The following is a 26859-nucleotide window of genomic DNA, read 5'->3' as shown; positions in this document are numbered from 1 at the left end:
GATAAAACAATTAACGCGAAAATAATTACAGTACTACCTATTAGAAAATGATTATATTCTTTTGAAATTTTCTTACTTTATTTAATCTTTTGATTTGATTAATAATTTTCTTTTTTTTTTAATGGTGTTTTGTTCTAAGCAAGGACATAGTCCTAACATATTAAGAAACCGAATTTTCTTAACGTTTCAACATATCAAAAAGACGTTTCAGCATTTAATTAATTACTTTGTTAATGATACCAAGATCTGATTAAGATTCCTAGGGTCTGACTGAGTCTATTAGACCTTCAAGGGTACCTTTGGCTGATAAACTTGGTTCAAATAGTAAAATTTATTCTAAATAAAATGAAATAAGATTTAATCGTAGAGAAAAAGGTAATCAGTAAAAAAAATGTTATTCGATATTTTTTGGCTTGGTAAATGAAAGACTTGTAACGGGGCTTCCTTAGACTTGCCTTTAATTCGGCGCTGAATGATATACATGCTGCATATTTTGAAAAAATTATACAGCTTGTTACGAGATAGTGATTAGACTATTCTAAGATCAATAAAAAAATATAAGAGTCACACAAAATAAGATACATTTTTCTCAAATGTGTTGAAATATAAGGACAATTGACTCAGGGAGAGCAGTACTAACAGGTGTTGAAATTGCTAATTTTTATTCATCATGCTTAGAGAATAATTTATACTATGCATTTAATTTAAGGGGAAACTTCCGAAAGGCCTCCTACCCTAGGACAACCAAACTTCGGATTTATACTAATTGAGGGACGAGAAATCGAATGAGACCATTTTCAGAGCTGGCAAATAAACCGTTCTCGAGATATACAGACTAAAATGACTAAAACAAAAGTTGTAGGGGTCGTAAAGTATTATCTTTCGGCCGAGACGACTCTGTGTCTTCATGGTGCGGTCAAGGGGTTCATTGTCGCCCTTTCCTTTGTGTCCGGCTGCGGGAGGATCACCCCATATAAGTACCCACCTAACATAAAACTAGCACTGAACTTAGGATTTTTGAACTAAAAAATTTTTAGTTGTGATCACTTTCCGTTTATCTCTGTATATATTCCGAATTTAAAATTTAATAAAAAATAACATAAATGTTATTTTTGAAAACAAAGAATCAAATAGACAAACAGTTTACTTCCGGCCCACCGACAATTAGTCGAAGGACTATTCGACTAGTTACGTTGATTTAAATAATTTATTTGGATGATCAACCATATTAATATTCATTATTCGGTCAATATCTCGATTATACGAACCATCGGCACTCTGATAATTATCTAGGTAAGCGTTCATTAACTCTGCGAACGAATATACAGGGAGATTCTCTCGGCGCGCAACACAATAGCCGCCCCGCACAATGGAACCCTGCTGTGTTTGCGGGCAAAAAGCTCAGGAGGTCAAGTCGCCGGACCCAAGACACACAGAGCAGTCTTGGGTCCGGCGACTTGACCTCCTGGGCTTTTTTGCCCGCAAACACAGCAGGGTTCCATTGTGAGAATCTCCCTGTACAATTGATTGATTTAAACTCTCCATGCACTGATACTTTCGATATTGTTACAATATAAATTAGTAAAATTTATAGAACTATTTAACCTTCATCCCTATAGTTTATTTATGAAACGTGGACGGAAGATCGGAGTTAAAATATAAGTATATTCATACGCGATTTTGAATAAGAAGAGTGCCTAATTCATTTTTAGGGTGAACTTTTAAGGATATTCAGAATTTTTGAAAATGTATCAATTGAATTATATTAAAGAATTACCTTAGTCGAACCTTACTTTGCAGGGGGTGCCATTATAAGTCTTCCATTTATTTTGTCAAAACATATTGAAGAAATTTTTTTTACTGTTGCCCTTTTTCTTTATAATTAACTATCAACTTATTTTATTCAGAATAAATTTGAATTTCTGAACCAAGTTTATCAACCAAAGAGGTCCTCGAGTGGCCATGAAGGTTTGATAGTTCCGGCTCCCAGAAACTTTAATTTTTTGAGCTAAGAAAATTTTCTCCCCGTTCAATTGAAACTTTATTTAGCGATTGCTATTCAATGGTAGAGAATATATCCTAAGATGTAAATGTATTTAATAAAAAAATATTTATAAATCCGTACTAAAAAAATAATCTAAACTAAAACATTACAGAATGATTGTACATAAATTAGTAGAACTTTACCAAAAAATATTTAAATGAAATCAGTTATACTATTAAATTATAGTTTAATATATCCGACAAATTATTAAAATATATAACGATTACTTAAAGCATGAATGAACAGAAAAGTTTATTTTAAAACTATATTTTGATTTTGTTCCATTTCTGACATAGTTTTTAAATTTCATCTGTCTCTGTATCTACTATTGTTAAGTAAAGAAATCATTCATTTCTAAATAAATATTAAATAGAATTAACATTAAATTTTTATATTGAAATTATTATAATATAATTGTTATATTGAGATTGTTCTATTACAATATTATTATATTTCATTTAATTAATTATTATCAAAGCATGTTTTACAGAGTCCTTAGAAAATTAATTTCATTATACCGTATAAGAAAGGATTAGTTTACTTACCCCGCTGAAGGTTTTCACGTTGTGCAGAGCATTCTGTGCATCCAGGGCTGCCTTTCTCGTGTAAAACGTAACGAAACAGCATCCTGAAACCGGAAACAAATATAATGCTTTCTGAGATAATTAATTCCAAAGAAAAGGAAACAATTATTCGTATCAATTTGCTTTTAATTTTAGTAAGTAACTGTCCATCAATTTTCATCGAAGAAACTCAGATTCTATTGATATGATACTTCCCTTAAAATTGTTAAAACGTTAGTAATTTAAGCATTGTCTTTAAAATTAGATTTCCACATGATAAATGACACTAGCAAGTACGTAGTGATTGTTTCTAAAAAAATTAAGTCACACAAATAAACTAATTTTTTTTAAAGCTTTTTTCCCCAAATAATTAATTTGAAAAATTCATCTCGATTGTCATACATATATTTTTGTTGATTTAGAATAATAGAGACAAGAAATGCACTAAAAGTAATTCATAGTATACAAAATTCTTCAAAAAGGTTGGTAAGTAAATATATATTATATTTAAATTAGAATTTTTATCCCACTAAATTGATTATGATCAATAAAATTTATATTAAACAATAATTCGATTAATGCAGTATATATTTGTACTAATCAGCACTAATTAATAATTCTTTTCAAATATTATTATGGTGAAAAGATAATTAAAAGAGTACGAACATTAATTAAATGGATAAGTGGAAGAACAATAGAAATCCAGAAGTCACAACTTGAAAAATTTGGAAAGATGGCTTTAGTTTTTGTACATCATCAACGCTATGGATTTTACAACGTTGTCTCAATTTAAGTACGATTATGTTTACATAAGTGAATGTTAATATATGCCTAATTATAACTATCATATTTCATAAATTTCCAATAATTGAAATAAAACCATTGGACTTGTACTGCTTTTCTACTCAAATTAGTTTTTAAATTAGGAATTTAACTTATTAACTTGCTTTAAACATAATTAAAATGGAAATTTATTAATGATAAATGATCATAATTATTAAAGTAAAATTTCAGTACGATATTAAAAAAAAGATAGTTATTACTTTACTATTCGGTAGCAGTGTTTTGATAGGATGCTTCGTTTGGAATGTAGTTCATTAATTTAGTCTCATCTTAAATTTTATTTTTTGTATTTGCTGGTTTTATATAAGAAAAAACAGATATTTAATGTACATATTGTATTGTTAATTTCATTAAAAAAATTTTCAGGTTTTTATAACTTCCAAGATATTAATAAAACAATTTCTGTAACTCCAAATTTTAAGGATGTTTTCACCCTTTTTAACCTGAATAATTGCTGCTTATCAGATATTTTTTTCCAGTTCAATATCATAAGAAAATTGAATCAAAGTCAACATTAACCATTTCTATAATCCCATGAGACCCTATTAGACCTTCCTTACACACGCCGGAAGGGGCTAATATCGATATCGGAAAGTATCCAAAGACACTCGATACGGTGACATGCAATCGATAGGAGTGACAAGTTCGATATAGAAAACAGTCGAGCAAGTCGGTCACTCTTGGGGAGCTCATCAAGGCTTTTCCGTCTCCCTTCGATGTCGCAGCTGGACACCATCCAAGTCAGAAACGGATGGGACAGGTCGATAGTTGCCGGAACTTCGATACTCTGTTGTATTACCACCGATACTTTGTCCCTTTACGCTATCTAACAGTGACTTGCTGGGTTACCTCCATCCCCTTTGCAAAGGGTAGTGGACAAGGTTGAATTCAGAGAGTTACATCCTTAAGGAGCGTTCAGACTAATCAAGTAACTGGTTAATGGGAATAGGCAAGTAGTCAATTCGAATATTTGGGTTTCTTGTCTTGCTTGTGCAGTAGACTCTTGATAACTTTCCACACTCGGAGCTGTAGGGGAGGAAACTTAACAAATGCCCTCGCCACAAAGCTAACGTACGGAAACGGCATATAAACAAGAGATAAAGACAACATAATGGAATATTTCCAATACAATTGAATATTCTAACAAATCACACGCATGAAAAACAGTGTACTAGGTGATGTGATTAGTATTAGTAAAAGTACATGTGAAGAATAATGGGCTTCTGAGGAAAATTAGCGAACAGAAAGTTATCAGGAGTCTACTGTATCAGTAATGAGGCCTAGATAAGGAAGAACTCATTTCCTTTCCTTAGAAACATTAATTCTCACATGATTTGATAACATGAAAGTAATGCAAAATAACCCTTACGTTATATTAATTTGAAGTTCAAAACTTTATCACAATGACCATATGTTTATTAATATTTTTAATATAATTTAGCTAGTTTTCATTGGACCAAACAATGAATTACTACGTAAGTAGATAAAAAAGCAGGTAAGTAGATATTTACATGTTACATGTTATACCTACGAGTATATTGATATTATTTAATGTAATTTAGATGACAAAAATAATAATTTATTTATCAAATTAATATTACATTTGTTTATATAATCTAAGATTTTTAATTAAAATAATTGCTTTATTTTAAAGATTTCTTTATTAATCAATTTTTACACTTATTTAATATAAAATATGAACTTATTAAATACATCTGATCTTTTAAAATAAGTCTTTAGCCTGAAATGTCAATTGGAAGAAATATGTATTAACTTATTTGCTTCCTTTGGCAAACACTATCTATATATATATACATATGTATTTATAAGGTATTAAATTCTGTTTTTCTGTCACTACCGTCTATAAAAGTCTTTAAGTAGAGAAATAATACCTAATTAAAAGAACGTATTAAAATCGATCGTCATGACATCATTTCATAGGATATTGTTCGAAATGGTCTGAAAATTGTAGACCTTGAATGGTTGAAGCCATCGCGAATGTACTGATTGGTAACGAGATAGTCGATACGGTATCGAACCAGTGTACGATACCGCGGGACGTAATTGAAAAATGCGTAACACGATACTTGTAGCTCGAGACGCGTTGAAGTGAAATTTTGCTTCTGTGTAATTTTCGTTCCTACTATATCGCCGTGGCTTCGTCTTGTTGGTAACGATCGCGAAGAGTAACAGAATTTCCTTCAGCAAGAAAATGAGAAACTTGATATTTCCTGGCAACGTCTAATCGACGTACCAGACAGGCGTTTCAATGGAATCGAATTTCGTTTGAAGATACCTTGGCATCCATTCTTTTCTCTACTAAGAAATATATATTACCATGATAGTCAAATCCTTAATTTTAATACAAATAGAAATTTGTGTTATCAAAGCGTTAATAAAATACATAGATCAAACATTGAATTTCGTTAACTCTTTTACTATGAAGGACCAATCACTGTCTTTGATAAAAAGTTAGAAATAAAAGTTCATAAAAGTTATAATATATAGTATTGAGAGGGTCATAGCATATTATAGCAATAATAATGGTATGAAAACGAATTTGGAGATTTCTGGATCAACTTATCAAAAAGGGTAGAAAGTGGGAGAAAGGACTTTTAAAACATTTATCCAAGAAAAACTATTCCTTAAATTGATTTGATTTTTTGGATTTAAAGAAGAGATACACTTTAAATTATATTTAAGCAGATATAACTAAAAAATAATTAACCCCGTACTGACTATTGTACTGACTATGGCATTAACCTTCAGACGGTGGACGATGGAGGGAGCCTCAGTTTTCATTTAATTTTGTATTTTATGTTATTTTCATTTTCTAAATTTCACGCGGTTTCTATAAACATTAATCTCCTAATATACATGAAACTCTTTGGTTTAAAAATGATACATTTAACTTTAGGTTGATACCCTTGTATGTTTTGTAAGTTTGGGTGTCGATTGACCCAGGCTTCGCTGTTAAAGAAATAGATTTAATATGACTTCAAGATATAAATACTTTATTTTTAATAAAAATTTATGTTTAACGAAACTTCAAGTTGCATTTAATTTTTTAAATAACTTTCCAGGATCAAGTGAGATTAATTTATGCATACGTAGAAAATATATGTGTATAATAATGTAATTGTCATTTTTTGCCATAGTAATAGCTATATCGTTGTCAATACCTGCTGTATAGGAATGGGTAGCTAAGCAAGTGACTGCCTGCGAGAAAGTTGTCACCAAAGTCCCTCTGGTGGCGAGTAACGAAAGTACCGTCACAACTACGTTCATACTATCAACAACCGTTAATATACATCTATACTAACAGTAAGTATATTCTCAAAAGTTTCCAGTATGCACGAACAGTAAATGTAAAAAAATTGTCGAAATTTACATTTATTGACAGAATACCGTCCATTACATTTGAAACTAGTTCTCTGGAAGAGAAGTTGTCATTTCTCTTTTTTTTCCGTCCAATGTCATTCCGATGGTTTGACTCCGTATACAGAAAGGGCAATGCATAATTCGCGGCCCGAACGACTGGCGTTTCACGCGCGGCGTGTCGCGCGAGTGTAATCCAGAGTCCAATTAACGATAATTACGACGTCAATTGGGAATTCCTAATGGCGAACGAACGAACGAGGCCTTGCAGTCGAGCTAGCCCAAGTCGGGTTCGTTCGTTCTATTACTCGTTCGCCATGATTTTTGCAGACGGAGTAATTCGGAGCGCAAATTAAACCCGCTCCTCAGACTATAACGATGCCTTGCTTCTACCGTATTGATAAACGAGAACGTTTCGGCATTCTCTCAATACCGTGGCTCGTTTGGACGCTTCGGGACTCATTAGGACACGATTATTCCTAACAACCTGTCTCGGTGTATTCAAATTTCCGAATGTTCCATCAAACGTGTTAATTGTATCGTTGGTTGTTGAGACGAGGACTCATTATATGACCAGTTGTTGCAATTTCTGGTTGTATCTGTTTCGTTAACCCTTTGAAGATGAATTTCAAACACTCACGTTATTCGCAACGTTTACAATTTTTGACAATCAATATAAGTGTGCAATCTGAGGTATGACTCTTTTCTAAAATTCTGAAATTAATAACTTCTTTTCAGCCTTATGAAAATAGTGTGATTATTCCAGAAGACTTTTTATTAATAATAAATTGCAAAAGTCAATGATTTACAATTCGATTAAAATTAAAAAATTTCTGAATCATTGCAATTATTCTACTATCCCTGTCCAGTTTTACCTGTAATTACTTAACTGTATTTGATTGCAATATTATACAGATAATTGCATACTTCATAAAATATACAGAATACTGCATGAACCAAATTGACACCATAATAAGTCCTGTTGATGTTGTTATTGCAATTGTGCGATATCAAATGATCAACAATTACTACTTTAATAATTGCTGTTACCGCGTCAATAACAGGTTAATAGGAAAATTAATTTCGACGCGGAGAATAGTTTATTCAGATGCATATTGCAGGTTTACCTGGCGCAGCAGGGTTGACGGATAATTGAGTCGCTTTCTTCGTTTAATATCCGTTCGGTTCAGGATTTCTAGTTTCAGAGTTTACGTAGTTACGATTCCACATAATCGTACGTATTATTCGCATAGATCATAATTCAGTTTAACACGGAAATGCCAGAATATTATACATAAGAGATTAACAAATTACGCGTTAATTATCAGTTATCAGTCAAACGTGTTGTGCTAGGATGTGTAATAATTGCGTGACCGTTTAACGTTTTAGATCTTTTTATCACCGAAAATTGTTATGTACATTATGTCCAGCTTAAATGTATAAACTATTTCTCCAAATGTTGAAAATATGAAAACGGTTTGATTTCATGAAAAATTCTTAATAGAATATCTTAATTTTTATCTTATTTATTATAAATTGTTATTCAAATATACTTGTAGACAACGTTAAGGTTGCCTTGAAATGTGTAATAAAATAAAAATAGTAATAATAATGTTATTTAAATTATTCAAATTTATTTGAGTTCGGTTCCTATTTTCAATCAAGTTATAAAAACAGTAAGTCAACAATGTGTAAAAAAACAACATAAAAAGCCAAAATTGATCTGAAACATAGACTTCACAAGACTAATAAAATTTATAAACGATGATGCTCAAATGCTAAAAGAAAATGTCAATCCGTAGTAAAAAAAAGATAAAAATAAAAAAATGCAATCGGTCTGTTCAATGTTGAGAAATAAAAAAATTGTCACAAAGCTGGGCGACAAATTGGTAGCTGTTTAGGACATAACGCCAACCAGCTACCACTCGACAAACCTGCGAATAAATCAGAGAGTGGCCCTGACCGCCACCCTTTCGCGTTACGGTTTACCCTGGCTTTCACCCTAACACCCTCACCATCACCCTCGACTGCTCACACGACAGTTCACTGCGATTCGTCAATGCTCAAAGCACTGCTTGCCAGCTATTCGTCAATTTAATGTCGTATGGTCGATAAACTATGCGTACCGTTCGATTTTATTCAAAGAGCCGAAGTTTTGATTACATTAATGACGTTCGTATTTGAACAAGAATTTTGGTTCTTGGGTTCTATTCCATGACACAATGCGTGGCATCCGGTGTTATTTGTGCAAAAATGGAAAATCATAATTGGATGAAGAATTTATGCAGCTTTCCTATTGTGTTTATTGAATTTGCACCAGTTATGGCCATCTGATTACAATTGAAAGGAGGTTCTTGTACTCAGTGGAAATACCTGCAATTAATAATAAAATCATCATTCGCAATCACAGTCATTTAGATCAGTAATTCTTAACTAGTGGTACGCAAAAACTCTGTGATACGTGAACAATTTGCATAATATACAGTATTGCAATTTTAATACGGTTTGGTAATCGTACAGTATCGAACATGGTATGCTTCCCCAAGGAAAACGTCGATCCCCCCCCCCCAGATTTCCCTGGATTCGCGGACTCCCATCCTCCCCCACAGGTAGCCGCAGAGAGAATAACGATGTAGGACAGAGAGTTTACACGGGGAGATTTAGATTGATATTAATTCTGTTATGCACATTTAATTATATACTAAATTCTGTAATATTTAATAATTAAATATTACGTTATCTTTTTCTATTATAAATTACTTTTAATATTAATATATTATCAAAATTAAGATTTTGAAAATTGCTGTTTCCTCTATATCGCTATTTTCCCTAGGGGAGGCTACTTTGCTCGATGCTGTACAAGACAGTTATGAAAAGGTTGAGAATCGCTTATTTAGATTACTATACTTCTGAAAAATACGATTCAACGATTTATCATCAAATTTTGAGATATGACCGCGGTAATGGCTGGTTTTATATTTCCTGAAAGGAAAGAATAGTTGATAAGATGGAAGAAGAGGTGAACGCAGGGTAGGGCGCGAAAGGGGGGTAACGTTGGCACCTGGACGAATGGGGTCATTTGTAGACACGAGTATTACAGGCTGGCCAGCAAGCGACTAGAGGCGGTGAGGGGGTAGTTTGGACGATGTGATTTAAAGGTCTATCGAGCGATGATGCCTCAAGATTAGTTACCCGTCGGAACATAATTTCCCGGCCCCCGCTGAGTCCTCCTGTCGTAATTTACCAAAACTCACGGTTGACGTATCAGGAATATCTAGAGCAGTTTTGTTGGACGAATGGGAGACTTTGCCGCACGTGAAAAATCCTCTATCCTGTCGGCTCTTGTTAAAATTATTCTTCTCGCTGACTATGCTGAATACACAAAGAACGTCCAATAACCAATGCGACCAGTAAATTATAACTAAAAAAACCAAAATCTTTTCCCTTATTTTTTAAATGTAAAATAAGCTCCTTAGCAGGTCATACAGATTTTTAATTAATTCTAAAATTTCTCGAAACTTTTTTAATAAGCTTCTATCGGAATCTTGTCTAGGTAGTCAATCAAAAATTTGTGAATAGTAGAGATATCTTTTTGATTTTGAAGATGATAATTTCAGTTTAAAAAGTAAAAAATGTTCTAACAGATCAATAACTAAAAACAGAGATTTTAGTGAACAACAATTTACATTATATGTAAAATGAATACACTTATTCAAGAAATGTATCATAAATTATCAATTTCTGGCAAAATATTATAGCCTCGATCTCTTTCAATAAAAATATTCATAGAAAGGAAATAGCAAATCTCACAAGAAAAAAATTGCATCCACGCAAAAACTAAACCATCAGCCCATATGGAACACAGTATCTAATATCAATAAATATCTGAAAGCGTTATGCAAATAAAATTATAATATAATACAAGCGCTCTCCATAAATTAGTACCTATGCTGTATGATTTAAACACTAATCAAGATTTCAGTTGTAGAGAATAACCCACACTAACCAGGATAAGATCAGAATATGATAAATTAATGCATGTGCATACAATAAATTTATAATGCCAATCAAATTAATCTATAAGAACACAAATTCAATCCTAATTTCATTTTAATAAAAATTCGATCATTAAAAAAATTAACATTATAGCAATCTAATTTATTACAAATTTTTTAATTTAGTCTACTGAAAAATATTCGTGTCAATAGTTCACATTATCACAGAATATCTAAAATACGAATAAAAAAAAAGGGAAAACGTATAAAACAGCGGAGTTTTGGTTAATCGAGACCCAAACTTACAAAACATATACAAGGATATTAACCTAAAATTAAATGTATAATATTTAAACGAAAAAGTTTCATGTATGGAAAGAATAATTGTTAAAAAAGCAGTGTAAAATTTAGAAAATGAAAATAACATGAAAAACAAAATTAATTAAAATTGGGGCTCTCTCCATGATTCGCCATCCGAGCGTTGAAGGATATTCTCATGTCAACTTCACGCCAGCAAAAAATAATCACCTTTTGCAAAGAAATAGAATATTAAACAAAATACAAAGAAATATGAATGGCACTAAATATAGTCGCTAATGACCTTAGCAATTGGTGCGACTTACAATACCTAATAAATAAATAAATTATACAATTATTAGAGAAAATTCTAAAATCATTTAAGCATGGTATAGGATCACATTTAATTACATAAAAATTTTACTGTGATATCATTAAATTTCGGCAAAATTTTTTTAAACAATCTAATAGAATCAACAATTTCTATATAAGTATGTGAGATTAGAGCGGTCATGAACGTAACTAGACTTTAATATCGACACAGGTTCTTATATATGTAGCTCTATAGTTTTTAGATCTGAACTGGTCACTTAAATTTCGTCCAGGGCCCCTTTTTATTTGTCATTTTCCTTTCTGAGTTCGCCACCTCATATACTGGACCGTAGGGCACTTGTTGTACTGATCCCCAGGTGTACACGACCGCTGCTTCGACGGCGATGCGTGATTAGAGTCCGCGGGGAAATCTAGCAGCGTCATGTTGCGGAGCTAATGCTCACATCTAGCAGAGCCCCCGGCATGCCTTTCCGCACTTCCGGTCCGCTACCCTGACTCGATCCTACTATCCGCCCCTCCGCTCGGTCAACTCTACGCGTGCCGATAATTCTGCCGTGGTGTTCACCGTCGCCACAGCGGTAATGTGCGATCGACGATTCCGATGAATCTAATTAGCGATCATTTCCGTGGGGCCGGTAGCAGCGGTTCCGCAACTTTACCCAAATATAGATGATGCACTGCTTTGGTATCGGTTAGTATTAATAATAGAGGAGGTTGGTTGCTCGTCAAACGTTAGGGAGGTTCAATTATTTTGTTGCGGTGCAATGTTTTGATGGACAATCTTTTCGTTTACAAATGGACAGTATTTTTTTTTTTAATTCTGACCATCACGAATTTAACGCAATAATTCTTTGCGGACGCATGTCTGCCGTCAGTCACGGTATCATGATGGCATTCTGAATCAATACTTTATGGAGATACAACGAATGTTTTATAAAGCTTTTCTAGTTTTATTTGAAATGTAAAATAGCACGTGGTTCGTTTTTCACGAATTTATAATATACGTTCCATACAAAATAATTTCGACCAGTAGAGTATTATTAAGATTTTAGGCAAATACAACTATAAAGGTTAATTACCATGTCACCCACCTTTCTATCGAAATTCATCAACCATACTATGTATTAGGAATTCTTTTACTTATATGTCTATTTAAAAATATTTGTTAAGGAATTAAAAATTAAATTTTCGCGTTATTAGGAGATTTCCTACGAAAAAAGCTTGAGGTCATTTCAAGTCCTAATTTGCATCTAAAGTAAACATAAACTTTTCTTAGAAAGATTTGTATTACGTATTTGAATCTATGAATACTGAGAATAACGAAACATTGTGAAATTCATAGATAGAATTTGTTGAAACTGGAATACTATCTAATGAAACGTTAGCCTTCACGTAGCAGTTGGCGCGTTAATTTAATTAAATAGGAAAAATTATACTAATTTTTAAATTAGAATATATTAAAAATTGAGAAAATGGTACAGTTGCAAATAGAAAATTTCATTTTTTAACCGACTTCGAAAAAGGAGGTTCAGGTTTCCTGAATCACAACTTTCGAATCTTGTATACACAAACAAAAATTCGAATTCAGATAAAAATGATACAGGTCTGACGTAGGTCAGACAGTCATAAATAAATAAAATAAATGATTTAAATATGCGAATCCGGATTCTACTAGTATTCAAATATCTAAATATTGGAATTTTAGTCATTGGCGTAACTTGGACCTTCTTTCGAAGTGAGCCGCGTCTCCTAGAAATTTAAAAATTTTGGGATTTTAAAATTTTTAGGATCTGAAAGTTTAGAATTTTTAATTTCTGGGATCTTATAAATTTTCCAATTATGAAATTTTTGAATTCTCAAGATTTCAAATTCTAAAATTAAGAAATGATGGAGGTCCACATTTTTGGGAACAGACTAGTCCAGATTTTTCTTTTGGGGGGAGGTGGGTAGGCTCACCCGGGGCCCTGCCTAAAATTACGCCAATGATTTTAATTACCGGTCTACGTCAAAATAGCACCCACACACACAGTGCTCTAGGGTACCATCTTGGTAGTACTGTATAAAATATTTCCAAAACACAGGTGTCTCAAAATCTTTTCAAATGTATACAATTTTTTCTGTTTGTAAGCTCCATCTAAATAATTCACCAGCATTTCGATACAAGTATCTAGTTCAGACCCTAGGAACGTCATCAAGGTGACCGCAACAAATCGGATAACCATAATTCAGGAACGAGCATTTACGGAGTCATGGAACGAGCTGATTTTTACACAGAGATTGAGCTCTGTGTTTGGTATCGTCCATGAACAATACCGGAATGCTGGTCTAGAAGATAAAAACATAAACTCGTCCTGACTCATAAATTGGTGTCAAGACCGTGTGCTCTACTTCCGGTCCACCCTTTTCCTGTCATCTTTTCACCTCCATCTCTTCTCGATAAGAAGGTTGGGAAGGATGAACGAAGTCCACAGAGACGTCGATAGAGATATCATCAAAGCGAACCATCGATCGTGTTCATAAATTCGGTGTCCAACTCGTACAGCAACCGTCTTTCGAGTGACGTATCTTTTTTTTCGGTTTATTTTCTCCTATCATACCTCCTCACTTTCTATCCTCGTCCGACCGTTTCCCTTTTTATTTCTATTTTTCCATTTCCATGAGACAATCTTTGCACTTTTATACAACGACATGGATGGATATTCGTTTTCCTTTGTTCTCTCAGATTTTATATTTTCCATGTTGTTTCTTTTTTTTTGGCTTATTGTTTAAAGATTTTATTCAAATACTTAGTTTACTGAGTTTTAATTAATACGTTGATTAGGTACCATAGCGGTCACTGCTGACTGACGCCTTGAATTTTGTATAATTATGTAATTAATAAAATAAAATAGAAGGAAAACTTTGAGTAACGTTAGTATTATACTAATGATGCAAGGTTCCGATCTAAAAACTTACATTAAAAAATTAACTAATAATTTCTTTAATAAATACAGTTTTAATGTCTGGCTACATATGATCTTTTCTAATGCGGCAGTCAACATTTTAACCGTCATTGGAATAGTTCTCTTGACCATATCATTTAAGTACCATTTTACCAAATTGGTAAGTACAAATAAATTTGCTTTGCAATTCTGGTTTAAAAATTTGATAGGATAGTAGAAGATTACATAAATTTTCAAAAAGTTATATTAACATGCATTAAAGCTTAGTTTGTAGATTTAAAGGACTACTGCAAACCCTTATAATCTAATGAATTTTTATTCGTCTTTCATTTTCGCAACTAAATTTGTTTCTTATTGTTAATGTCAAATTAATACGAAGGTAAAAGATTAATATAATAAAAAAATAAATAGTTAAATGTGCACATTTTTCATACTGCTTTTATATAAGTAAACTAAGTCTTTTTAACAAATTGATTTCGTTGTATTGCTCCACAATTATGAAAACGAAGTACTAATAAAATTAATTTATCTTTTAAATTCAAAAATAAACTTTTCTTAATACTGACAGATACATTAGATAATACAACTGTATTACAAAACATTGTAACAACAGTAAAAAGAAACTTCGCGAAAGCGACGCAGTCTGGAAACGTCCAGACGATTTCGAAAAAACCGACGATAGAGTATCGCGAAAAACAGAGACGCGAGGCGCGAGCGGAGATGCGGAACTCGAGCGCAGAAAACGCCAAATTCATTCCTGACGATGAGATCGTTGATTTCGGCGCCCGTGGATAGCAACGAGCGAATATAAAATAAGGGCTCGCGACGGCCTCGGTCTACTTCGCCTGCTGTTAACAGAGAGAAAGGACGAGGTAAGACCATCGGCCGCTCTTGGTCAGCAGGTTAGGCCTGGACGCCTGCCGGAGAAGAGAGAGAGAGAGATCCCGGTAGGAGAGTTCGGCGACAATTCCTGGACGCCTACCGGAAGAAGGGAGAGTACGGGAGACCTGTTCCTGGACGCTCGACCGACACGGAGAGTACGGCGATAATACCTGGACGCCTGTCGGTCGAGAGAGTACAGAGCATCTCCTGGACGCTCTAGTAGAGTTAGTTTTCTAGACGCCCATTCGATATGGAGAGTTCGGCGATAATACCTGGACGCCTATCGAACGGGAAAAGTATAAACATGGCGCTCTTTGTAGAATGTTTTGTACGAATAAATAAAAAGGAAAACTGTATCCTACACCTTGTAACCGCTCCTAAAATAAATCCTATCTTTCCAACAGATTTCCTTGCATTTTCAATTAACGATGGCTACAACGTTAATTAAACTCTTGAAGTACAATCGTATTAAATTTTAATATACGTTTAACAGTGATGAAAATTTCAATGCATTTTTAAACTGTAACAATTACGGTTGTAAACAGAAAGGTAATCGATACTCCATTGAATTTGACTGTTTACGCGTCCATGTATAGATGCACATAGGCGATGCTTAGGTAGCGATACCTTTGACCGATCAAGCAACGTAAATTCTCTGATTAGGTCGGAAACAAAGCATAGTCCCTAAGGAACCTCTTCCTGATCAGGATCAGCTGCTTCGGCAGTGGGTCGATATTGAGATTCCGGTTTCAAAGCGAACTATGTTTTCAATGAAACGTTCTACCTGATAACCTTGTGTATAGTTCTCCAACATTCTTGGAACATTTTCCTCCTGGTAGAATACTAGTATCAAACTTGTTATAATTTGAGATGAGGAAAATTTGAAATAGGTTTAAGGAACCAATAAACATTGGAACATGTACACCAGCATGCTATTTCTAAATTAATATTTTATTTAAAACTATTATTTACTTCACTAACTAAAAATACAATAATAAATAACAAGTGTGATTTTTTTAGTCCAAGAAGTACTTAAGTTAATGGTAACAAAAAACATAAAGACCTCAATTTCTATGATGATAATAATAATATCAATCATTTGTTTTTTCTTCAAAACTAAAAATAAATACAAATTGTTTTTGTACCATTAACTGTATAAAAATCAAAATTCACTGAAATATAAGAAGGTACTGAAGACCAGTAGCATCAAGCATATTTAATTAAAAAAATAGTATTAGGTATGCACTTTTTAAAAGTGCTAACACTTTCAAAAGTATTATTTTGATAACATTACATAATCATTGCGTATACATGAGAATGCATAATTCATTTCTAGTACTTGTTTCCTTACCTTTACTATGGCGCAGGTATGCTCAAAAAATCGTGCGCACGGGCGTTCGAGTGCGTCTGCTTTATTACGGACTCGAGCCTATACTCCGGCGTGGTTTCGTTCAGTAGTAGGGAGGTGTGGTAACGCTGAAGCAGCTAGCTAGCCCGTACCATTGCACGCGTGCGAATTCAGGCGCAAACGGGCTACCGTGCCCGTTTTACTATTTCCTAAGCATGCCTGCTATAGTTCATTATATTAATAAAAACCAAATTAAATGATACTTACTTAAATAACATTAGATACAAAAACTGAAATCAACATCTTAATCCAATGGAGCTAGAGGTATTTAAGTTCGCCATATGATTTGTATGCCACACTAAACTCATGCGAGCACTGGTCATCATATGACGTGAATACGTTAATCAGCTATCTATAATCAAGTTAAATGTATAATTTAGCGTATAAACCGATCGTAGTCGTCGTCAGGGGTAAACTGTCCGTAGCCGTTGTTGAATACATACAATGTAGTGATATACATAGAGAGTACATACATTGTAACCAAGCAATAGAGTAATTAGTATTAGTCTTTTTGACGAAAAAAAATACAACATATATATAAATAATTGCATGTATTCAGCGCGCACAAATGTCAATTTTAAAAAATGTTCTTATTAAAAATAAGTATTCATACCCTTCAAACGTTAACTTAATATTGCTCAAATATTTGTAGGTAATGCAATAAAGACTACAGTAAACTTCTTTAAGTTTAATTTACTGAAAAAACATTTTAAAATACAAGTACAGAGAAAATGAATTCCGAACGACTTTTAAATTTAATTTGACTCTTTTTAAGACGCGTGAAGGCGCAGCCAAATTTTTGCGTGGGGTGTAAAAATATGCAAGAACTTGATTGGAGGAAAAGATTGAGAATAAGAAGCGACTATAAAGGAGTCGAAGTAGGTGCAAGAAATGACCAGATAATTGACAAATCTTGGTGTGTACGGTCAAAGGAGCGTTCATAAGATGTTCTATGGGAAGCTAGGTGTTTGTTACAACGTAACAAACATGTGAGATAGGCAATTCAGATATACTGTTGTACGATGGGAATATAAAATTTTAGTAATTATGCAGAAAGAGGGGCTTCAATTCCAATGATTTTGACCCTCAGATACGTTGTAGAAAAAAAGAACCTGAGTAATACGCACTTTGGCCGGGGCGTGGAACAATCGTGGTTTAAGAATTATGACAAAAATGGTATTTGTCATATTACTTTTATAAGTGGTTAAAAATGAAATTGCATATACATTAGCATAGGATTGCGATTTTAACAGTGGTAAGGTATGGTTAGATTAGGTTCTTTCCAGTCCATTCCGGAGTGTTCGACCCTACAGCTCAGTACGGGCCACCGTGTGGGGTTTTAGGGGGTGAAAATCCGGCACTACCCCTAGCCCCTCCCCAGGGGGGCTGGGGGTGTCTTTGAAAGATTTCCTCCGCGTAAAAGAAAAAAAAGGTTCTTTCCAGTCCGATCGAGTAAAAACATCGCAAACTTTACTTTGATTAAATCAAGATTACAATTAAAATAAGCTTACAGTTTTTTACTCGTTCAAGAAACATGCGTGTTTCTATGTTGCCGAGTGCCTTAGCACTACATATTCGACGTCTTCGGATGTAAGCCAGATTACCAAGACTACGGGGGTAAGCTAATTCGCATAAATTGAGTAACTAATGTAATTTTATAATGAAATTTGTTCAAAAATTGTTGTGTATAAAAACGAGACCCAAATGAAATCAACATGTTTTCTTAACTTTTTTTTTGATAATTCTACTGCGACGATTACAGTTGAATTGTCTTCTCAAATTACAATATTCATGCAGTAGGATAATCAATTAATTATATGAAAATTCAAATTCATTATTTAACTAATCATTATAAATAGGTGATGAGTATTTTGTTGAAAATAAAAAGTTAACATAAGTTAACATAAATCAACTTTTATTTTTGAAGAAATCATCCCTTACTCATTTATAATGATTACTAAAATAACGAATTTAAAATTCTACATAATTAACCCTTGATCAGCGGAGCCTCGGTCAATCATGAACCAAACTTATAAAATGTATACAAAGATACTAACAATAAGTTAAAGTTATATGTATAATTTTTAAACGAAAGGAAACAATAATTGTAAGGGAACAGTGTAAAATTTAAAAAATGAAAATATTGTAAAATACGAAATTAAATTAAAATCATGGGACTTTCCAGTGTCCGCCGTACGAAGGTTAATAAGTAACATTTTAAAATGATCTTGTTATTCAATAACAAAATAGAAAACAAAAGAAAAAGTTTTTCGAATAACGATCAGCTCATAACTTGCACAAAATGCAAAACAACACACTTCCCCTAAAACTCTCCAAACAGTTGCATCAGTAACAGTCAGTTTCCTTTTGGTCGTTCAAGTTCTATGGAAGACAGTTTGCACCGATTTCGTAGCGTGGACGGGCGTTTCCGAGAGTTTACCGTAATCAGCGTTACCAATACTAGGTAGAGATCAAAAAGGAGTCCGCCTAAGGAACAGGAAGTCGATCTGTTGATCGATCCAGCAAACCGCGATACGATGCAGTCCCAACGTTGCAACATCCTCTATTGACCGGTGGATCGTGGTTCATGAAAGCTGCAGGCTAAGAAGACCGTCTTCGGGGTCAGAGGTCGTAGCCAGAAGCGTCGCGAGGGACGGTTAGATTTCCGTGATAAAACCGAGATTGCGATCCCTCGGCAATCCCGAAGATACAGCACGGTGGGAATGAACGAAACTACGGGTGAGACGGTCGTCTTTGGAATCCCGGCGAAGCGTATCGAGTGTTTTCGAACGTTCTTGTGTGCCGGGTACACGTACTTACACGCGGTGTGTAACACGAAACCAAAACGACCAGGCCATTCGTGCTCGTCGGCTACGTTCGAGCTTTACTCTACTCGCTATATGTACACAGAGACGCGACGCGACGATGAAATGGAAAAGAACCGGAAAAGGAAGCCGCCCCGTGGCCCGGTTCCCGGGGATCAGCGAAATGGCCTTACGTAAACAAATCTCGATCGATCTATCTCTTCCTAGGGAATACCTGGAAATGATTTTACGTGACGACGAGATACTTACGGGGGTTTCAGCCTGCTCGAAGGAGATATATCGACGCTAAGGCGCACACTATGATTTTATCGTGAACCGTGTGTCACGGTTAGAGCCACTGGATATCGTTTGCCGTATGGATTTTCAAATGGATGCTTTTGTTTTTTCAACCGGGACCACCGGTTTGGGTAAATGTAGATAAGAAATGGCTTCGTTTGCCAACGGATACGTTAAAAGCGTATGGATCTTTACTAGTGACAACTTTGAGACAGAAGTTTGTTGTAGAGATAACCCTTGAATAGTGGATTGTAACCCAGGCTTACGAAATCTACACTAGAAGGCTTCAAAGAAAATTACACAATCAAATTTTCACATATTGGAAACATAATATCTAAAGAAATAATTTTCAGTTCGGAAAACGAAAAGGTTCAAGATTACATTTATATTGTTGCATATCAGAACGGTTCATAGTCTTAGAATTAATGTTTCCTAATGAATTAGAGATCTTATTAAATGAAAGGAAAACTATTGAGAGCAGGTTAAAAATATGGATCAAAGATGGATGATTGGTATTTAATGTCGTGTTTTTAAGTATAAAAGGCAGTTGTTTACGCTCTATAAATTGTAAATGGTGTAAAGTTGTTTATATAATAAAACCTATACATACAACGTTGAGCATTTGATACTAATTGTGAAATAACATAAGCTATAATTTATGTTATTATGATTTATTCACTAAATAGTCTGTTGTACACACTTAATTATTCTTTTTTTATATATACATATTAAACCAGGCCTACGCGATCACATCAGGCTTTCTCAGGGAAAATTTGGATGTCCCAAGTTCCCACCTTTCCTCTTACGTATTCCCGGAAAAAGTGATAATGTAGCGAATTGGGACCATTATACGTATGTATGGTATATGTATAGGAGTCTGGTCTTATCACTTACAGTCGCGGCGGAAAATAAGTGGACGCTGTTCAAAATAGAATACCTCGGGTAAAATTGGACTAAATGACTTCATGTTTTTTGAGAAGCTATAAAAATTAATTCACTAAAATATGTATTTTCATCGTTTTAAAAAATTACAATTTGTTGAAATCGTGAAAAAAAATAGTGAAGGGTAATTTTTCAACTTTTTTATGTGAGCATATAATGAAAATTTCATCGAAAGCGGTCAAGGCATTTAAAAGTTATAAGTAATTAAAGTTTCCGAAAATCGCGACTTTTCACCTAAGAACGTGACTAGTTCCATTCTTTGAATTAATATTTATTTAGTATTCATACTCCTCAGTTATATACTAAATTTGATAATTTTTAATAATTAAAACTTCTATTATTTATGCACTAAATTACTTTTAACATTAATATCGTCAAAATTAAGGCTTTAAGAATTCCTGTTTTCCCAATATCGCTATTTTCACTAGGGAAGCCGAGTGTATAGATAACCACGCTTATCTCTATATGAATTTAACAGTTCATGTAAAGTTTTCTGAATTAAATAAATAAATATAGAAAAAGAAACTTTTACGAGGAACACAAATCATATTTTTGTTAGAATAACTGTAAAAAGATCATAAAATAACGAATGGGTTCTTCGAATATTAACCTGTTTGGATGCTCGGTAAAGTGACCAAATACGATTAAAAACAAAAAATGTCCACTTTTTTACTTTATTTTAGTAGTTACATTTATTAAATACATAAATCAAAATCGTGGTCTGGGCAATAATATCCTATCTCTTGTTTCTTTTCTAATTCTCTTTCTACCTACACGTTTATTGCGATACAGCACACATTGCTTTTCTGGATTTTTTCTTATTTGATTCAGGGGCGGATTGACGTTTCTGGCGCCCGGAACTCAAACCTTCGAAAATTAAAAAGTGAAATTTATTGTAAATAAAATTAAATAGCATTTAATCATGAAGAAAAAGGGCAGCAGTAAACAAAAACTTAATTCAATATTTTTGACATAGGAAATGAAAGACTTAAAACGTGGCCATCCTGCAAACTTCCTTATACCACCTTTTAATTCAACATTAGTTTCATTCAATCAACGTATTTCTGTTTGTATTTTTTTGTGTCTACTTTTATGCAATATTTAATGCTACTGAAAATATATAACTAGCATATATAAGAAGCGATCTTCACAGTTTTCATACAAGGACAGAGAAAATCAAAATAACGAGAAACCATTTTACATGGAGTACGGAACTCATCCTTCAATAATGAGTTCCTCGCATGGGGTTCAACGTTCGGTTAATTGACGATCTACTGTATTTAATTCGGAATACAACGACGTACATGAAAATGCACATTCCACGTATGGAATTTTAAACATTATATGTATATAGCAGCTCGAGTGTTATTGCATAGTTCAAATTAGCGTACTGTAGCACGTTACAAAGAGGTTGACTGCTACAGGAAGAATGGTCATATGTAGTACGACACATTATAATAACAATTAGTAATGATGTGATCACTTAACTTTTTAATTTAAATCTTGAATTTGTTACCTTTCATTATTAGAATGATAGCAATGCTATTAAGAAATGTATTTTACTCAAATATGTTTTAAGTAAAATTGTTTATAAAATGCAAAATGTTGCACGCCTACCATGAAATACATAGTGTGGTACAAAATAAACTGTTAAAAGGTAAAAAAATTGAAAGATGGTTGGAATAGCCTGGAAATTTATCAGACTTCAATTTGTAATTGATTTTACATTCAACGTTTGATAATTTAATGATTTCTATTTTATCTTTAGTAAAACTTGTGATGTTTAGGAGATGTTAATTTTTTGAACGATAATGGTAATGTTACATTTCTTAAATTGATTTCCGAAAATATTTACAAGTCCTACAACATATGCTACAGTAATTGTTTCGTTTGTATAACTAAGAGAATTGAATTTTGTGTAACAATTATTAATTAATTAAACCAATCAAAATTGCATCGTTAAACAAACTAAAGAGAGATGTTAAAAGAGATGTGTATTTTTCATATAAAATGAAATTTAATTAATCCTCTTTATTCTGTTTCTATATTTATCATTACTTATCAGATGGACGTGAAAAAAATGAAAAAAAAAAAATACATCTGCAAAGCTGTTTGAAATATTTTTTGGAAAAAGAACAATTTTTCTAAGAAATAACTTAGAATCTTGTAACCAAAGGGATGCAGCTCCATTTTTACTAACTTCGAGTAAATGATAAAAAACTGTTTATGATATCATTGTTTTGATTCAACATTAAAGAGACAAATATATGTTTCTATACAATAATCATTGAGTTAGTAAGTTCTTATTTCCATTTCTGATAAGTTTTTTATAATTAAAAACTCTTCTTGCTGCAAAGTCCTTAACCCTCAGACGACGGACCATGGAGAGAGCCCCAATTTTAATTTAATTTTGTATTTCATATTATTTTCATTTTTTAAGTTTTACAGTATTGCTTTAAAAATTACTGTTCCAATATATGAAACTACTTCGTTTAAACATTATACATTTTTAACTTTCGGTTAATGTCCTTGTATATGTTTTGTAAGTTTGGGTCTCGACTAACCCAGACTCTACTGTTCAAGGGTAAATAATTGCATCGATAGGTTTAAATGAGTCTGTCTGTATACATACTTTTTGTAATTAAAGGATTAATTTAAAAGATATCACTGGTAAAAAGAAATCAAAATTTGTTGCCAAAACGAAACTGTTGTGAAATATCCTGTGAATATTTATGTACAATATAGCTAGAGCCTTATTACACAGATACGCGTTTGTTGGTCGGAGAGATAGCTACATACACTTTTATTCGTTCAGATGGTATCATTGGTATTCCGAACGCGTAAAAGATGGCTTTCTCCTGTGGGATAATATTCCTTAGAAGCAGTTCAGGTCCTTGATTCAGTTTCCAGCTGCCTTGCTTTCTATGTATCCCTTCTGCTTCTGTTTCTCCTTGCGATTATTCACAGCGTTGCTGGAACAAGCCTACGTAAATGACATTCCTATTTGTCGCTAGGTCTCTACCGACGAGCTGGTATCGCTGTTTTCACGCACATCGGAACAATAAATTCCGCAATTCCTTCTCAAGAATGTCTAACAGTAGGACAATCAACTTTGTCAAAATGAAAGGATTTCAGATTTCATACTTTAGAAAAGTAAATTATTATTATTTTGATAGTTGCATAATTCATGAAATCATTACATTTATATAATTTTACATTGCTTTTTATACCTAGTGGAAACTTTTTATAAATTATAGAATTATATTTGAAAGCTTCGTTTAACATACGCCGCAGAATTACTAATTTTCAAGGTGTAATTACAGTAGCCGCTCGTTACTTTGCTGTTATGTACGTCTCATACTTGCACGCATTACTTTATAACTGTGTCACAAAGACAAATGAATTGTGAATCATGCACGCATGCTACTGATGCTCAACAATTCCTCGTTTCTTAGAAATGTCCCTCTTCAAAGCACCAAATGCAGGGAATTATCGAGTGTATACTATACTATCAAATAGAATAGATAACGAAAAGGCGAAGAATAAAATTAAATTGTCTAACTAACATGTAAATAAAATAATTGTTATTTGCAATAAGGTATATTTTACAGCTGATAATTTTATGTTCAACTGCTAGTTTTAAATTTCTATTGCATGCTTGCTATAACATTTTGTAATATAAGCTTTGTACATACATTGGACGACTTTAGCTTTTAATATCAAGAGTGAACAATTATAGTCGTCTTTAGTAGTACAATGGTTCAACCTAAAAAATACTAAGAGTACATATGACAATGACCATCAAAGTGTTAAGGTGGCTTTTTTTTCAAGATTTTTGAAGGAATAAAAAAAGTGATTATATCAGATGGAACAGGAACCATTCGTACCTTAATTATTGTGAAAACTATAACAATGAGAAGAATATTTTTCCGATAAAAGGTACACTGCACGAGTGGGCTATTACAGTAGAATTCCGTTTATTCGAACATATTTGGAGATAGAACAATTTCGATAACTGAATGTTCCGATAATAGAGGCTCACTAGCTCGTCTCTATACATATATACGAGTATTATACTTATTGTCGACTATACTATTCTCGATAATAGAAATTGATGTTCAGAAAACTGAAGTTAAGCACGTTTATTCGTTTTGTTTAGACTGATACACACTTTAATCCAATTATATGCCACATGTATGTACCATATATAATTATTTTGAAAACAATTATGTATATATTTAATTCAATGATGTAAAATAATTCTCAAAATCTTTAAATTTACGGTATCCTTGAATAATTAAAGATTGCATATGAATAGTGTTCGAAGATACTGGCTATGCTTTGAAGTATTTAAACATCTTTCTAACTTGAAATTTATTTTTATGAAGTAATTACTTAAGCAGTAAACAAATTATATATGATTACAAATAAAATGACAGTAAAAAATAAATAAATAGAAAAATGATAAAATTAAGTAATTTTAATATTGTTTGAATATTGGACTAGTTTTATCTACTGTTGTTATAGAAGTATTGCATTGTACAGTGGTAATACACTCCTCGTAATTATTAGATCCTTATATTTTTACTCCTTTAATATTGACAACAAAACAATGAAACAATTTTTATTAAGTTATACAATTTTTTTGGAATATAACTATCCATTGTTTTCTAATGTTACAATATACGGGATGTTCTAGATTTTTCCTGCCATATTATACTAATATTATTCTACAAGTAGAAATAAATGTAGACTCATAAAAGTTTCCTTAACACGTGCTAATAAAAATACGAAGATATGATACACGTGTTTATTATTATTATATTACAATAACAGTATGTTATCATTATTATTATTATTATACTGATGATATTTATTTAATAGTTTACACATTAATATCTGTTTCTTATATAGTTTATTAAAACACTTGTATGATGAATGAATCAAAATCAAACAGAATAAATATCTCTGTGGCAAATTAAATTTTCTCGGTTCAAGCGAAATTGCTCGAACAAAATTCGCATTTTGGTGAAAAACCAGCCGCAGATTCGATAATCCTTGCTGGGAGCGATGAATAGGCCGCTAATCTGACTGATATTAAACACGTACTCGTACTGATCCCGTTGTGCTTGAAATTGCGTTTTGGATCCCAGTAAATCTATCGCTACCACCATCAACACGAACGTCTGCTCCCTTTTGTAGAACTAGTGACAATTCACAACCGTCATTGAGAACTCTCACATAGGGTTGTAGTGACAGCTAAGTGTTTTCGTCCCTATGCCATCGAGTGTCTAGAAAAGATAAGAATGGAGAAGCAAAGGTCTCAACATATTCAACCCAGATGAAATTTTAACCCTAGATTATCTAAAAATTCATCTGTGGAGCGTTGGTCGTGTCCAGGGGCAGATTAGCCATTAGGAGTTCAGGAAAATTCCCGATGGGCCGATAGGGACTTGGGGCCTAATTAATTAAAATTAGGGCTCGTTATGTTACTAATCATCCGATAAGAATTTAAGTCCTAATTCGTCTTTGATCTTACCATTCATAGTGATGTAGAAAAAAATATTAGAGAAACCGTACTGTCTTAACACCTTCAAACCCGATTAGGTAATATAATCTCATACCAACGAAGTGACAATTTGGAAGGACGTTAAAAATAATTTAGCAGATACCTGCAAATATAAAGGACCTGCAATTTCAGTTAGGAATGTACAAACGAATGATTAACTGAAATGGAGCTTTAAAACAGAACGCACTATACGACCCAACGTGCTACTATGTCAATCAATGCTGGTTCGTTAAAAGTTCATTACAGCAACGAAAATAGATTGATTATTCGGTTATACAAAATTTAAGACGTCGATCATTAGTGACCACCGTGACAGACAACACCTTAATGCTTTAATTTACGACTTCATCTTATTCACCTGTCATTCCAGGTCCGCTGACAGAACTTTGAGAAGTTTCCCGAGATGAATGTGTTGATTTGAGACGACAATTTCAATTTCTCCGTTTCTAAGGAGATTAATCGAGAGGATTCTACTCGATGCCGGTCAGTCTCTCTGGTGGTCTGATTTTGGTGGTTCAAATTGCCAACAGGCAGTTAGTTAGTCACTGCTTCCACTAATCTG

At 33.1% G+C, this 26859-nt stretch overlaps 1 protein-coding gene across 18 annotated transcripts in view; it reads right to left on the bottom strand.

Annotated features, from left to right (window-relative positions):
• LOC117611675 (CUGBP Elav-like family member 1-A) overlaps positions 1 to 26859 on the bottom strand; it is a 770692-nt gene that overhangs the window by 176745 nt on the left and 567088 nt on the right. For all 18 annotated transcript variants that reach the window (XM_076690507.1, XM_076690520.1, XM_076690504.1 and 15 more), the window contains one exon: positions 2590 to 2672. In XM_076690507.1, the coding sequence (XP_076546622.1) occupies positions 2590 to 2672 (83 nt within the window). The remainder of the gene's footprint in view (positions 1 to 2589; positions 2673 to 26859) is intronic.

This window comes from Osmia lignaria, chromosome 10 (assembly GCF_051020975.1).
Source record: "Osmia lignaria lignaria isolate PbOS001 chromosome 10, iyOsmLign1, whole genome shotgun sequence".
Lineage (NCBI taxonomy): Eukaryota > Metazoa > Arthropoda > Insecta > Hymenoptera > Megachilidae > Osmia > Osmia lignaria.
Note: the sequence above shows the minus strand (reverse complement) of the source record. Positions and strands in the feature narration are given on the sequence as shown.